Source organism: Pecten maximus, chromosome 2, assembly GCF_902652985.1.
Source record: "Pecten maximus chromosome 2, xPecMax1.1, whole genome shotgun sequence".
In the NCBI taxonomy this organism is placed as follows: Eukaryota; Metazoa; Mollusca; class Bivalvia; order Pectinida; family Pectinidae; genus Pecten; species Pecten maximus.
The window spans coordinates 31,298,705-31,317,232 of record NC_047016.1 but is presented as its reverse complement, the minus strand read 5'-3'; the positions used below and the strand labels follow the sequence as shown (position 1 = coordinate 31,317,232).

At 34.5% G+C, this 18,528-nt stretch overlaps 1 protein-coding gene across 1 annotated transcript; it reads left to right on the top strand.

The window, feature by feature from the left end:
* The first annotated feature begins 11,064 nt into the window (after nucleotides 1–11,064).
* LOC117321776 lies at nucleotides 11,065–18,146 on the top strand. The gene is given in 5 exon segments (XM_033876325.1): nucleotides 11,065–11,206; nucleotides 14,502–14,542; nucleotides 16,702–16,905; nucleotides 17,259–17,494; nucleotides 17,497–18,146. Coding segments are annotated over 4 exon segments (495 nt in total). The 5' UTR covers nucleotides 11,065–11,206; nucleotides 14,502–14,522; the 3' UTR covers nucleotides 17,532–18,146.
* Nucleotides 18,147–18,528: the final 382 nt, after the last annotated feature.

Sequence of the window (18,528 nt, the reverse complement as noted above, 5' to 3'; positions counted from 1 at the left end):
CGTTTCTGTTATTTCTTCTAACTTTGTTGATAATGAGCGAGTTTTGAATGCTTTGTGAAGACGGCCTTGACAAACTCAATGTTAGAAACACAATAAGATAAAATATGTTTTAATCTTGTAATCATTCAAATTAGATGTTTCAATGAAATAGTTATCGTTAAATACGAACAAATATTTACTAGCAGTATTACATTTAAATACGCAATCATGTTTCAGAATGGCTGTCGAAGCTGCCGTATATAAGTTTTTAGACTGGCGAAAAATAACAAGACTTAGTCGGCTTTACTCACCAATTTTCAGTTCAATAGCACGAGTGGAACTGGAGAAGAAGTTTGATATGTATTTTTTTCAAAATGGCGACAATCTTTGATTTGCGAATGAATACTTTTAAGAACCATTTTTATGATCATTTCAGGCAATTTTAAGCAGAATCTACAGGTAGAACTTGAGAAGAAGTGTGATTTATGAAAAGTTTACGCACATATAGCACGGCGGACGAGACGAACAAAGCACTGTGACAAGGTCATCCTAACCTTTCGGGCCCAATAAATGAAAGTGACCACACAGCAGTGACCTATGTAACCTTTTTAGATTATGTTTAAAGGTCCTTGTTCGCCAGTAATAGTACTATCGTCGTAACGATCCCAGTATTCCACAGCCAGGGTACAACCAGAAGCTATACGCAGACGTTAAAATCGTCGACGCGTGGATTGGAAAATGATAGTTTATTTGTGAAATTCGTGTATGTGTTTTACGTACAACACGTGATTACAACATTGATATAAAGGTAGATAACTCTGTAAATTGTCAGTCAGAATGATGAATTTGGTAGACATGGCTGGTGTCACTGTATTTTCGAGGCGAAGTTTAATGAAGTGTACAGACATTAAATTGTACAGGTATTAATTATGCTAACCAAGTTAGGCTACAATGTTTTTCGGTATACTTTTGGCCCCGGATATAACGCGACAGGTGGCGTTACTGGTGAAGATGAAGTATGTGATTGGTCAATGTAGCGGTAAATGCAAAATGGAAGATATGCAGTTAAAACGAAACAAAGCTAATATTGAATGCAAGCTGAATAAGTAGATGTATCTTTTCAAATGACACATTAATAACATTATATTTCTGATTCAAATGCAGTTTTATTATCACCAAAAATGATTCAAACTGACATAATTTTGTTATCCGTGCTGAAACGCATTTGTTCGTTAATTTACTTGAACAGCAGTTTTACATTATAACCACCAGAATTAAAACTATGCCGCTTATCTTTTTAAAAGATATTTCTTGTTTTATCTTCTGTTTTTCGTTCGCGTGCTGGTAGAATTTTTTCCGTCAATTTCACGAAAATCAAACACAAATTGATTTTCATAATTTAGTAGCAATATTTCTGTAAATTCACGAACTCAAACCGCAACCATATGGACCACCAGTTTGATTTAAACATATTTTATTTGTAATTTACAATTTGTTACAAAGGGATTGGGTACAAGTTTTCCAACTTATATTAAGCCCTCTCCCGATACAATTTTACATTGAGAGAAAATTCACATGATGGCAGTTTTATTTACATATTTACAATCTAATTTTATAAGAAATAGAGAGAAAGAGAGAGAGAGAGAGAGAGAGACAGAAGGGGAGGGAGACGGAGAGAGTGACGGAGAGAAAGGGGAAGAGAGGGGGAGGTGGAGGGGGAAAGAAGAGAGAGAGAGACAGAGAGAGATTTTATAAGATATTGATACAAATAATCTTATATATATGGGATATACATGTATATCTAAATACTTCATAAAGACAAATAGTTTTGTGGCAGACCTAAGCGGACTCGGGTAACAATCACTTTGGTACACAATTCGACCACCAGTTGACCAAAATAACAAACAAGAATAACCACAATTAACAGTTTAAAGTTTTTGAAGGTGCCTAAGTTAAACAATTATATTTTAATTATGTTTTCCTTCCAATTACATTACATTTCTGTAGCATACAATACAAAAAAAAAATCACCGACAAATATCTTTTCATTTGTGTGAGTCTACCTTGCTGGCTGGTAGGCTTTTGAACAAAACGAAAATACACAATAACCTTTTGTAAACAGAGTCAAGGGAGGCAATCTTGCATTTTACATAAAAAGGTCTCACATCACTAACGACGATGTCACCGAAATGCTTGCCGATTATTACGAATGCTTCCGTCGAAATGTTTTATGGTTGAAACATTCTGGTGTAAGAATTAACAGATGAGTGTACACACGTCATATCCGGGTATAAAGTGGTTGACTGAATATATTATCTCACCCCGTACAGGTTAGAAAATATACATATATATATAAAACACCTGCTTTACTTCTAAATATCTTGTAAGTGTCAAAAATATCAGTCTAAATTTCTCACTATCTCGTTCCTTCCTCCGGATATCCGATGATGAATGAGTTTGTTACGGATAAGATAACGTGTGTTCCTCTCAGGTCGCCGTAATATATACGACAGCCGCTCGGCACTATACGAGAAAAGTATTGTTATCTGAATGGTAGTAAATCTATTAATTCAAATCAAGGTGTGTGTGTATGTTTCTTCGTCAATTAACCTAGCTGATTGTAGTTAGTAGATGTATATTTATTTATTTATTAAAATTTATTTATTTTTACTTATTTCTATTTATTCATTTATTTAATATATGCTTTATTTTTTTAAGTTTTCATTCTAAAATTGACAAGGCCTACATATACAATAAATAAAGGACGTAAGATACGTATATCCGTCTCCACAAGTTCAATGGTATGTGTCAGTTCACTTTTAATGAGACCTGTGTATTGGAATCAGTCACTCTTGTTAACCGGGAGGGAAGTGCGTAAGTGGTTTTATTGTGAGAGGTTGAACCAGAGAACCCGCCGGAGAAAACCCTTATGGTCGGATAGTTGACCTCATATACCTTTGTATGTCAGATCGGGGAATCGAACCCCGGCCGCCTAGGTGAAGGCAAGTGTGTAACCGCTATATCAGCCGACCACCCTATACTGTAACTGTATCAGAAAACCCGATGTTATGATTTGTCCTGAGCAATAAACATTGGGCAGAATTTTCAAATTTATAAAACTTGAAATAACGATTAAAATGGTCATCTTTTGGTGTTACCGGTCCCAGGCGAACTTTCGATCCAACCAACTGAAGCGCCTGATAATACGAACATATTTAAACTAAATCAAGCCAACAGTTAGCAGTTTCCATATTTAAAACTTACTTGAGATACCACATTTAGAAAGAGATTATTAGGTTTAAAAAACCACTCTCATATCTTCTCGCTGTAGCTATATTAACATTTAACGAGCTTTTATTGAGACGCCACCTGTGTAGGGATCATTTCGCGAACTTTGAGAGGTTGGTTTCTAAATCAAACAAAACATTGTCACCTTTACATACAGTTATATAGTATTTCTGTGGTCATAAGGCGCTGTTACACCAAGGTTTCCATACCAAGAGAGATATACCTCCTCAGAGATGGTGGCCAGAGATAAGGGTATATATCTACACAGCGCTACTGGGTGACTCGGAGTGTCCTATCTTTCTCCGTCTCATTCCACTGGAAATTTTTATGTTGCAAGGGCGGTAACTCTTTCTTCTACTCGCAGCAGAGACGACTAACGTAATGCTACATCGCCAAAAATGTTAGAGGCTCCACACACTTCTGCTATTTTCTTTAACTTTTATCTTTGAAAGCAACACACACAATCTATATTAATCAATATTTCACTTTTATGTAACATACACAACCCACATCAATCAATATTTCATGGTTATGTAACATACACAATCTATATTAATCAATATTTCACGGTTATGTAACGTACACAACCCATATAAATCAATATTTCACGGTTATGTAACGCACACACAAACACCACATATTGATAAATATTTCACTGTTATGAAGCACACACAACCCATATTAATCAATATTTCACTGATGATTTCAAGATTATGTCAATATGAGAATATACACAGATAAACGATATATGTTATTCAATATTAAATTATAAAAATGACTTGCCATTAATTACATTTTCTCATAAGCGCAATGCTTCATGCATGGGTATGTGATTTTGTAGTCTGCGTCCGTGGATAGCCCTATAATTAACACATTTGGAGGTAGATAAAAGTCGAATTGCTGTCTAAACTAGGCAGACATGTTTAAAGATAAGCAGGTGCGCGCAATATAGAAATAGAGACACCGCTAATCAATGTATATGTTCACCTAATTTTCACAGCATGTATTGCACTGACTTGTACATCATGTTTCATGCACGTGCTCCGATAGGTATTAATCTCTAAAATCAAAACATTTGTATAATGAAAAGTTTTATCTTACAGATAGTTCTACCACAGTTAGTGTAGCAGTCTCGCTCAAAACAGGGACAAACATTTAGGGTCAGCATGTAAGATTGTGGGTGGGGTAACAACAGTGGATGAGTTACATAAACAATAATGGGCGGGGCCACAACAATAGGTTTGGATACATGAAATATAGAGGACGGGGTAACATATTCAATAATGGTTGGGGTTACATGTACAATATTGGGGTGAGTTACATATACAATATTGGAGTGAGTTACATGTACAATATTGGGGTGAGTTACATATACAATATTGGTTGAGTTACATATACAATATTGGGGTGAGTTACATATACAATATTGTGTGAGTTACATGTACAATATTGTGTGAGTTACATATACAATATTGGGGTGAGTTACATATACAATATTGGAGTGAGTTACATATACAATATTGTGTGAGTTACATGTACAATATTGGGTGAGTTACATGTACAATATTGTGTGAGTTACATGTACAATATTGGGGTGAGTTACATATACAATATTGGAGTGAGTTACATATACAATATTGGGGTGAGTTACATGTACAATATTGGGGTGAGTTACATATACAATATTGTGTGAGTTACATGTACAATATAGGGGTGAGTTACATATACAATATTGGGGTAAGTTACATATACAATATTGGGGTAAGTTACATATACAATATTGGGGTGAGTTACATATACAATATTGGGGTGAGTTACATATACAATATTGGGGTAAGTTACATGTACAATATTGGGGTGAGTTACATATACAATATTGGGTGAGTTACATATACAATATTGGGTGAGTTACATATACAATATTGGGGTGAATTACATATACAATATTGGGTGAGTTACATATACAATATTGTGTGAGTTACATATACAATATTAGGTGAGTTACATATACAATATTGTGTGAGTTACATATACAATATTGGGTGAGTTACATATACAATATTGGGGTGAGTTACATATACAATATTGGGTGAGTTACATATACAATATTGGGTGAGTTACATATACAATATTGGGTGAGTTACATATACAATATTGGGGTGAGTTACATATACAATATTGGGTGAGTTACATATACAATATTGGGTGAGTTACATATACAATACTTGGGTGAGTTACATGTACAATATTGTGTGAGTTACATATACAATATTGGGTGAGTTACATATACAATATTGGGTGAGTACATATACAATATTGGGTGAGTTACATATACAATATTGGGTGAGTTACATATACAATATTGGGTGAGTTACATATACAATACTTGGGTGAGTTACATGTACAATATTGGGTGAGTTACATATACAATATTGGGTGAGTTACATGTACAATACTGGGTGAGTTACATATACAATATTGGGTGAGTTACATATACAATATTGGGGTGAGTTACATATACAATATTGGGTGAGTTACATGTACAATATTGGGTGAGTTACATATACAATATTGGGTGAGTTACATGTACAATATTGGGTGAGTTACATATACAATATTGGGTGAGTTACATATACAATAGTTGGTGAGTTACATATACAATATTGGGTGAGTTACATATACAATATTGGGTGAGTTACATATACAATAGTGGGTGAGTTACATATACAATATTGGGGTGAGTTACATATACAATATTGGGGTGAGTTACATATACAATATTGGGTGAGTTACATGTACAATATTGGGGTGAGTTACAGGTACAATATTGGTTGAGTTACATATACAATATTGTGTGAGTTACATGTACAATATTGTGTGAGTTACATGTACAATATTGGGTGAGTTACATGTACAATATTGGGGTGAGTTACATGTACAATAGTTGGTGAGTTACATATACAATATTGGGTGAGTTACATGTACACTATTTGGTGAGTTACATGTACAATATTGTGTGAGTTACATGTACAATATTGGGTGAGTTACATGTACAATATTGGGGTGAGTTACATATACAATATTGGGTGAGTTACGTATACAATATTGGGTGAGTTACATATACAATATTGGGGTGAGTTACATATACAATATTGGGGTGAGTTACATATACAATATTGGGTGAGTTACGTATACAATATTGGGTGAGTTACATATACAATATTGGGGTGAGTTACATATACAATATTGGGTGAGTTACATATACAATATTGGGTGAGTTACATATACAATATTGGGGTGAGTTACATATACAATATTGGGGTGAGTTACATATACAATATTGTGTGAGTTACATGTACAATATTGTGTGAGTTACATATACAATATTGGGTGAGTTACATATACAATATTGGGGTGAATTACATATACAATATTGGGTGAGTTACATGTACAATATTGGGGTGAGTTACATATACAATATTGGGTGAGTTACGTATACAATATTGGGTGAGTTACATATACAATATTGGGGTGAGTTACATATACAATATTGGGTGAGTTACATATACAATATTGGGGTGAGTTACGTATACAATATTGGGTGAGTTACATATACAATATTGGGTGAGTTACATATACAATATTGGGGTGAGTTACATATACAATATTCGGTGAGTTACATATACAATATTGGGTGAGTTACATGTACAATATTGGGTGAGTTACATGTACAATAGTTGGTGAGTTACATATACAATATTGGGTGAGTTACATGTACAATATTGGGGTGAGTTACATATACAATATTGGGTGAGTAACATATACAATAGTGGGTGAGTTACATATACAATATTGGGTGAGTTACATATACAATATTGGGTGAGTTACATGTACAAGATTGGTTGAGTTACATGTACAATATTGGGTGAGTTACATATACAATATTGGGTGAGTTACATGTACAAGATTGGTTGAGTTACATGTACAATATTGGGTGAGTTACATATACAATATTGGGGTGAGTTACATATACAATATTGGGGTGAGTTACATATACAATATTGGGTGAGTTACAAGTAAACTATTGGTTGAGTTACATGTACAATATTGTGTGAGTTACATATACAATATTGGGTGAGTTACAAGTAAACTATTGGTTGAGTTACATATACAATATTGGGTGAGATACATGTACAATATTGGGTGAGTTACATATACAGTATTGGGTGAGTTACATGTACAATATTGGGGTGAGATACATGTACAATATTTGGTGAGTTACATATACAATATTGGGTAAGTTACATATACACTATTGGGGTAAGTTACATGTACAATATTAAGTGAGTTACATGTACAATAGTGGGTGAGTTACATATACAATATTGGGGTGAGTTACATATACAATATTGGGTGGGTTACATGTACAATATTGGGTAAGTTACATATACAATATTGGGGTGAGTAACATATACAATATTGGGTGAGTTACATATACAATATTGGGTGAGTTACATGTACAATATTGGGTAAGTTACATATACAATATTGGGGTGAGTAACATATACAATATTGGGTGAGCTACATATACAATATTGGGTGAGTTACATATACAATACTGGGTGAGTTACATGTACAATATTGGGTAAGTTACATATACAATATTGGGGTGAGTAACATATACAATATTGGGTGAGTTACATATACAATATTGGGTGAGTTACATATACAATATTGGGGTGAGTTACATATACAATATTGGGGTGAGTAACATATACAATATTGGGTGAGTTACATATAAAATATTGGGTGAGTTACATGTACAATATTGGGTAAGTTACATATACAATATTGGGGTGAGTAACATATACAATATTGGGTGAGTAACATATACAATATTGGGTGAGTTACATATACAATATTGGGTGAGTTACATGTACAATATTGGGTAAGTTACATATACAATATTGGGGTAAGTTACATATACAATATTGGGGTGAGTAACATATACAATATTGGGTGAGTTACATATACAATATTGGGTGAGTTACATATACAATATTGGGGTAAGTTACATATACAATATTGGGGTGAGTAACATATACAATATTGGGTGAGTTACATATACAATATTGGGTGAGTTACATGTACAATATTGGGTAAGTTACATATACAATATTGGGGTGAGTAACATGTACAATATTGGGTGAGTTACGTGTACAATATTGGGTGAGTTACGTGTACAATATTGTGTGAGTTACATATACAATATTGGGTGAGTAACATATACAATATTGGGTGAGTTACATGTACAATATTGGGTAAGTTACATATACAATATTGGGGTGAGTTACATATACAATATTGGGTGAGTTACGTGTACAATATTGTGTGAGTTACATATACAATATTGGGTGAGTAACATATACAATATTGGGTGAGTTACATATACAATATTGGGTGAGTTACATATACAATATTGGGTGAGTTACATATACAATTTGGGTGAGTTACATATACAATATTGGGTGAGTTACATATACAATATTGGGTGAGTTACATATACAATATTGTGTGAGTTACATATACAATATTGGGTGAGTTACATGTACAATATTGTGTGAGTTACATGTACAATAGTTGGTGAGTTACATGTACAATAGTTGGTGAGTTACATATACAATATTGTGTGAGTTACATATACAATATTGTGTGAGTTACATATACAATATTGGGTGAGTTACATATACAATATTTGGGGTGAGTTACATATACAATATTGGGGTGAGTTACATATACAATATTGGGGTGAGTTACATATACAATATTGGGTGAGTTACATGTACAATATTGGGTGAGTTACATGCACAAGAGTGGGCGGATTACATATACATATGCATTGATCTTAAGCCATTTTTTTCCGGTGAAATAGTCAGCAAAATTGACTATTTCATATATGGATAGATCTATCACTGTAGAAAGAGAAATTTCCATACGAAAAAAAAAGGTGATTAAGTCTGATCAATGGTATAGCTTCCAATGTATACAACTGTGCTATGATGACAGATTGCGGAAGTGAACTCGTCTCATGTTTAGCATTGAACTGTGTGGCCCAGGCTAATTTACAGAACGAAATAGCCTCCAGCATGTCTGTCATTTCAGAGTCAGAACAGCGCACCGCTATAAACTAAACAGCGAACGTTTCCCCTAGCCTTGTAACTGATAACATCCGTTATGTAAACAGTCGAAACTAGTAGTCAGAACCCCCCAAACTATCAAGCGTTAGTGATGAAGATTTTTAATCTTCACTGCGCATGTCATAGTAGTTATTCCTTGTGATTTTATAGTGCGAGTTATAGAATGAATACCGTCACTATTATACAGATTTATATCTAGGTCCGCCGATATCACTAAACTGAACCCCGATATATATTATGTATTATGTATTGATAGCCCCACAGAGCTAATGTTTGCATTCTTATGTCATTTGCGACGGTAAATATAGTTTCTTGAATCTGGAATCTTCTGACCTCTGGTCAAGCTAAACCAAAGTCTATAACATTGGTCCATGTTGCTTCTTCCAGCCAGTTGTCATGTTTTAAATTTGGGGATAATTGCTGGTCTGCCCATTGTTCTCTGTATAATATGACCGCGGCGGGGTGGGAATCACGCTATCGTGTTCTAGAGTGGCATTTCAGTGTGACGAAACTATAAAAGTTCCATTTGATGTCTCAAACATTTATCCTATGACTAATATTTCTGTAAAGCCCCAGTCATACTCTAATTGTATTGACTATAGTGTATCCCGGTACCTCCGGTTCGGTAAACCGGCGGAAATAGTACCCCATCTCTTCAATGTAGGCGCGAAAACAGTAGCTGCGAAGGATACCGGTGTCACTGGTATTCTTCAATAGTTATGGCCGGTAGTACTAAGGATACCAATATTGATCACCACGATAGGCCCGACTGATGATACAACTGGTAGTGTTACCCTAAGTGTGAATTAGCATATGAAGTCATTTCTGTTTAATACAACAATACAATTTAGTAATTCTTGATTTTGTTAAGGTGTAATTGTTGCTATGATGTTGAGTCGTAGCATAGCAACGGAAGAATCGGGAACATACTGACTACATGTTCTGCTGTCCACACCCAATCTTAATCTTTCTTTCACGTTTTGGTTTGCTATTCCTCACAAAAAATGATAGTCCGCGGCTTCTATGGCTCGTATTAACATCAAACCCAGCTGTGTAGACTTGCTGGGGAAGATTTGTTGTTCAAAATTTCGGGCAGTGTATGTCAGCGATGTGGTTTGTGCCAGAGATATCAACAACCCTTGGAGGTAATAAATAAGTTGTCTGATATCTCATTTGGAAGATTCGAGAGATACAAAAACATTGGATTTATCCTCCGATAACAAGTGCTTCACTGTCTCGTTCCATGCGCGTGCAGAGGTGCAATATTTCTTAAGCCAGTCAGACAAAATTCTTTCAGACATAATCATATTTCATACACGCCCTTCATTCCAACAATGCTCTAAGACTTCAGTGAATGAAGTTTGCTTATAACATTCCAGAAATAACTATCAAGTTATATATTATTTAGACATTATGCTCCTACAATTTGAAAATGATGTAAACGAAAGCACACCTATCTTTATATGAATTATTAAAATCTTCTAATTATAAACAATTATGTGTGTTTTTAGATAACATGTTCCATAAGTTTTCTCTCCCGCACTACACGTGAGTAAGTGTTCTATTGTTACGCGGGATAACTACACATCCATCAGGCTACCGTCTGAGTCAAGTGATGATGCGTGTATACTTTGATGATAAGCAAGGCGGAACTGTGGTTAGGGGAGCGGTAGGTTTATATAAGTATACCCTCAAGCTCTGTCAGTTCTAGACTCCGGATAGTACTCTAACTAAGAGAAAAGGTAAGTTTTACATGATACTATGTATATACTAACATTTAAAGATTAATATTTCTCGAGATATTCGTGGATATCATTATTATCCAAATTTCATTATTGAAACAATATTCTTTTTCTTAAAGGGGCATTCCTTCGTTTGAATTAAGTTTAGGTCGTCAAAATTAAACTAACTGGAAATTATGTATTTTTCCAAGTAGTAAAGGTTATAATCTTTACATTAATACGGCAGTTTTTCTCTCAAGATAAACCAGAGTTCTTCGAGTATTAAGTACCTGTAGGCACAAACACTCATATAATCATCGTTCGGACATAGATTCATCAATGGAAATTGTGCATGTCCCTAATATCCGAACGTAGGAATGCCTCTTTCATTATCTGTGGGGTTTAAGAAATGCTTGTTCTTCTCCATATTTTCTCTGTAAATATGACAGAAAAATAATGTTTATGCAGAACGAAACTTCCTTACACTATGATAAAAGATTTTTTTTAATGGCATAAAGTATAAACATACATGCTGTCTGTATATGAACGTTCGTACCCAATTACATTGTCTGTATGAGCATACACTCTCTATCATTTATTAGTTTTCTTTAAGAAAGATAACCCATCTTCAGTGAACAATTATCGATTTAAGCTTTGCAGCTTCAGTCGTTTCTTTGTAAAATAGAGGATTCATTTATCAAACTGAAAGTAACAAGTATACCAGTCAGTCAGCCAGCTTGCATTAAGATGTTTACAACAGGAAATGGCAGAGCAACCAATATTCTGAAGAATAATATTTCAAATTGTTTATGAAATAATTACACGCAATTTCTTGCCAAACAACTCTTACCCTACGTGCTATGTAATATGTGTAAATAATTGTTCATCAATAATTGATGTAATATGATTGAAAATGACCACACCATTCATTTGTTAAAAAGGTATTATCGAATGTTTTGCCGAAAATACAATAGACATTTGACACACTTCTATAAAACCATTTGAAGAATATTTATGGTAATGGTTTTGTTGCAGTGTTTAGATTTTTGTTTATTTACGGTAAACACTCTGCCGTCTTCCTCAGATCTGATTCATTATCTCGTTATATGTAAAAGTACTGAGAATATAACAATTTGTGACATCTATCTTCTTTGTACGAGTAAACTAACTCTCCTCCCCACACGTACCACATAGCTGGCCGATCCTCCCTCATTGCTGGCAGTGCGATAGGGTTAATGACATGTATCTCCCTAATGAAACTGACATCTACGCGTGTAACCGCAAGGAAACAGAGCTTGTTCAGCTACCGGAAGGTCAGATTGCGTTCTAATTGATAAAATCGGGACCTGAATCCGGAGTATCATGCCAGTACATTCTGCCTGAGAACTATCCTCACTGGTCTCAGAGTCCTCGGTATTTTACTAAGTGTACTGTACATATGGATTATGTTAATACGAAAATATAGACTTGTCATACTGAATGATAGAAAAGCGAGAGTCGTAAATCAAATCGCACGACTCAACATACAATGCATATATGATATTGATAAAGCCAGTGTCTGTAAAAATGAAACGTTTCAGACACTAGAAGGACAATAAAAATAAGTGGGGTAAAAAATTACATATCGGCTGAAGTTTGTTATGCAACAGTCAGCTAGGCTACCAGCCAGGGTTATACTGTTACGTCTGTCATACACAATGTGTGTATACCACAAACGAGAACATTACCATTACCAGTCCTAAAACTATGCAGAAACGATAATATGGACATAGTTTTTCTACAACCACAACGCTTGCAATAAATCTAATCCCAGATGATTATATGTTTCTCTAAGTTCAAGCGTCACTGAGACCAAGAAACAAAGTTAAGACGTGTTTGAAGTGCTACAGATAATGTGTAGATGAAGCAATTAGGGTCCTCCCCAGCCATCCCTCTCGTTTGAAACAGACCTGTCTGTTATTTTGGAGAACATAACTACTTAGATAGGCAAAGACAAAATATAATGACTTCCCCTGCTGGTTACCACGTAAACATCATCTAGGAGCGCGTACTTCTTCCATGATTCATGGAAACAGCTGTTTGTATTGAAGACGTTTTTACGAATCTTACACGTCACTATACGAGGTACATTCGGCAGAATTCATCAGCTTGTCCGTACACCTAACATTATAACAGTTGTTGTAGTGATCCCAGCAATGGTAACGGAATGCATCCATTTCACTGACAATTTGATATAAACTACAGAGCTTGGGTACGATCACTATAAACCCCCATGATATTAGTTTTTGATTAGTTCACAAAAATCGAAATCACGTGTTCTATGCAATATTCCATTTACTCGGAAGCACAGAAACGACTTCCGGTAGAGAACAAAAGTTGCGTTTCACTTACACGATTGACTGGTTGAAATATATATATTGTTGAAACATAATAGTACATGTAATTAAAAACAAAGCTGTGATATCATCATGTATGCAAAACTAACAAGCTTGTTAAGAAAACATTAACCAAACTCTACATTATGCTAATAGAGGACAGTTCTGGGTCAAGCAAGAAGGATCTTTTACACATTTTAAAAAGTCATCAACCCTGCATGTGATACTGTAGAACACCTTTATTCTAAATATAAAGCGATTCCTTTAAATAACCTTTGTGGACGAGCTTGTTATGGTCCAACTATCTATTGATAGTTTCTGAAGCTTTGGGATAGTTGTATTGGTTAACACATACACGATTTTAGGGTATAAAATGCATGACATGAATTGCATTGTTGAACGTCTATCAATCGAGTAATTGATATGTTTTTTAGTGTGACGTTTCACCAACAGAAAAGTAAATTTAATCATCAGGTTATTTTCTTATATTACATGCCTGTTCGGTGGTACAATACCTTGTCATTGTTGTCTTTAAAGTGAAAAGGTTTCATGAAAGGTCGAAAAGGTCTCGTACAATGCTCCAAATATGCGTTAATTTTGTAATACTGTGCAGTGAAGCCAAAATCTCAAAATATGGATATTCTTCTACCAAATGTGATTGTGTTACTTCTCGCTAAGGTTTATAACATATTGCTAATTGAGAAATATGAAGAAAAAAAGAAGAATAAAACAACACTTAGTCATGCTAAGCACACTTGATCTAATAATACACTCGACCAACATGAACCTTGTTAGTTTCACAGCTAGTAGTTAAATTCTCAGCCTAATTGGAAACAAACAACTCCTGTTCTAGGGAGTACCAGACCAGATAACGGAGTATACCATCTACATTGCCCTCACATCCCATCACACAGACGACTTATCTTGTCCTTCTCTTTCAGGTATAAATCATTCCAGTTAAAATGGCCAGAAGGAAGATTCCGTAAGTACTCCTCAATATCATTGTTGTGTTGTTTATGAATTAAGTTTAATTACATTATTTGTAATGAAGAATTAAAATTGTTATATGCTAATTTGTTTACCTACGGACGCATGGTTACAACCTCAGTTTCTCCAAGTTAAGTTAATGTTGAAGTCCTGTTCGAAGTAACAGTTAGCCTAGCTATTTGAATACAATTGATTATTACTTTAGTACTATGAAATAAGATATAAGTAAATGTCTTTGTGAACAATAGATCATTGCCAATATAGAACATTAACCAGAAAATATCTTTGTTAGCCCTATAGCTTACACAAGTATATAAATATTATATATGGTTTTGTCAGAACAGAGGAAGAATGCGTTCAGATAAAAACAAAACAAAACAAAGAATAAACATTTCATCGTCTATGTATATACTGTATTTCTCGGTAGATATTGTGCATATGCAAGGGGCATCTGTTGTAGCAATCATGTACACATTTGTCATGGCCTGTTTTATCGTGATCGACTCGACAGAGGGTAATGACATAATCATAATGATAATTCATTGCATGAGGTCCCTAACTAATTAGTCTTCTGTCTGCATTCATCAGAACTCTCGAAACGTCTATTACAAATCGTATACAGTATTGGCCAAGGCCCTGCCAAACTCGCAGCATGTCTGTGTCAGTCTACACTCTCTCGATAATAAAGTTTCATGCTTTAAAATATGCATTTAATAGCATTAACTTCAGAACCCACATGGGAAAGTCAAAGGTCATTAGCTGATGTATCGTCTGCACTAGCACTATCTCGAAAAGAAGAAGGAAAAAATGCTGAACTTCTGCCAACTGGTCCACATGATGAAAAGCATGGTTGTCCTAGCTCGCTATTTAAAACTACCTTGCATTTTGCGCAACATTTAAATTGATTTGAAAAATATATATAAACCATAGGAGATACTAGTGATGCACTTCTGAGAAGAACCAGTAGACATATGTTATCATTATAAGGAAGTATAACTGATTTTTAATGAAGTCAAGTCTGGCAGTCGTTTCGGCTCTTGTAGTCTAGCCCTATTTGCGTGTGGTATGTAGTTTTTTTTTTATTCTGTTCATCCTCGCTGAATACTCACGTGCTCCGCATTTATATACGTATGCTTTATATATCAACAAATGATGTAAACAAGACCAACGTGTAACAAATCAGAATTAGTGGATCACCCTTCATTGAGTTACATCAGCACTTTATCATTTAACGATGTAAGTATGTCTGTACGATAAAGGCACATGCATTTCATATTTCACGGTCGATTGGCCCCTATCTGGGTTCAGTGCCCACGAGTTATTCCATGTGAGCTTGTTATCTATTACGTATTACCCATCGGGTTATTTAGGCCACTGTTACCGGAAGTAAGCTACAGGGTCGGATTGGATATCATTTTACCTTTTTCGGAGTTGCCATTTTGCTTTCAATTCTAGAGTTGTTGTTGTTTTTCAATATTTTCATACAAACTGGAATAGCGTCAATATAAGTGTATCATATGCAAAGTTTTCTTTTAAATGAGAATATATTCAAATTTAGTATTTGGTTAGTGAATTGAACCAAGAGTATCCAAGTGAACTAACTGGCGTTGTAACACTAGATACCCGGATGTTTTGTTGATTATTCGCAGTACCTGGTATTTCTGTAATTTAGAGCCTCCTGGTTCTAGGATTTGGTAGCATGTATTGTGGGAAGTACTATTCACCACATACTCGGTCTGTTATCCTCTTCATTGGCCCATGACTTTCGTATGAATTGAAAATGGCACTAGAAAATGTCAGCCTCCTTTTGACTTTGTTCTCCGTAAATTTGACATTTAAACCTGACAAACTGTCAACTTTCTGAGGTATTCTTGTAAAAGAAAAGGATAAAGTATATTTGTTTGCATTTCATACTTCGTCTGTAAGTTTTAATTTTTGCTCGCCAAGGCTTACAAAATAAAAATAAAAAGTTCAAAGTCTCGTTTCATAAAATTTCATTTGAAATGAAAGATAACGAATGATCCTGTATACATGAATGTCATTAAAATATCACATATTTAATGTCATTAAAATTCTTTATTTTTCTTTATTTTTTTTAACAAGGTATTTTTATTTGTCCGTTTCTACAGTGTTTGTTTATCGTTGTTTTAACAGAAAGGAAGTACAGGCCGTATTTGATCGCTATGTTCATGGGCCTGCCAAGCGTCTTGATGAGTCGGAAGCACTGTCGATGTTGCAGACGGAGTTCAGCCTCTCTTCAGATGAAGCCCAGATTATGTTTGATTCATTTGACAAGGACAAAAATAAAATCATGAGTATATGGGAATTTCAACAGTTCTACGAAACGGCTGGCAACAAGTAAGTTTTAAATAATATCATTAAATTGTAAAATTTTATTTTCAATTTCTGTATTCTTGTCGAAGAAAAGGATAAAGAACGGGAGTAAGCAAATATATTCGGAAAATGTGAACTTGTAGTCGATTATTGGTTCCAGATACTTTGCTGTTATACAAATGTAAAAGAAGTTATGATACTACATAAAAAGTATTAATGAAAAGCAAATTAGAAATATATTCAAACTTTTCAATTTGTTAAATTATTGCTATATTTTTGTTATCAGTGTTATTTTGTGGATTCCGTTTTGGATAAACCAATTTAACAAAGACATAGTTTAGCTATAAAGTTTAACCACCGTCGTTTCTGTTTGTTAGTGCTTCCGAAGCTGTCAAGTGTTTCCATGACCTCGATTCGGACGGAAGTGGAAAACTAGACCCCGAAGAGGCGAGAAAGGGTTTGGAGCGAATGAAGACAGGAACTGGAAGGAATTTAGAGGAAAAAGAAATTGACTTTTTCATGAAAACAGCATCTGATGATGATGGTATGCTAGACATTGCAATGTTTGTGAGTCTTCTGCATAGGTTGAAGCTGTACAAGTCGGCACCACCACCCAAAACGCCAAATGTCACGTTTTGGGTGAGAAATGAGTTGTAGAAAAGGTAAAAGGTAAATACTAAGAGCATTTAACCAGTTTTATAAAAACAATGCACAAGTATTTCGTTACAAAGTGAGATGACGCAGTAAAGTTACCATATCGGTATCAATTGACATTTTAAAAATGTTATCATCACTGAGAAAAATGATATCTTCGCATGAAACTGTATAAATGCCAAAACAAGTTATTTCATCGTATTTTATCATTTAAAATCATTTATTCTTTATTTTTGTAATTACGATGCTGAACACATGTCACATAACGATATTTTAGATATGTACGATAGCTGATACGAGATGGGTTTGGTTAATTAGATGATTTTAATGGGGGCACCGCATGTAGGTTAAGGAGTGGATCAATTTCTCAATTCATGAACATACATTATCTTATTGTATTACTAATATGGTGGTTACGTATCTTTAAAACAAACGAAATAAGTCAGAAAGTTTACCTCTGGCTCGATGGAGGTAATGAGGTAACTGCTATTCTCTATTTATTCTAGTATCGTACATATATCATGTTTCACAGAACATTCTGTATATTACATATTTCAATGCTTTTTTCGACGATCATAAATTTCCAGTTGAATAAAAAGTTTTGTTGATGATACAATGTTGAATTATTTCCTAGAAGCATACTTGTTTAGAATGCTTTATCTGGAAGCTTCGACGACAGGGCAGAATCAGCATATAGTACAACTGATGTGAAATTAAACTGAACAAAACATTTCCCTCGTCAAAGCTGTGAACACAATAAAAAAACACATATCAAAAACAAAGAAAGCCCAAAGGGACATTTAACCGACAAGATACCAACACATTTAAATAGAGAATATGACGTCAGCAGAGTTAAGCTATGATGGACAGACATAGCGTGTATTGTGAATATCAAGGGGATTGTATGCTTTATTAGGGGGGAAAACATTCACACTTGATACATTTAATGACTATTTAGACCTCAACAACTAAATTGTTTAATTTATGTTAACC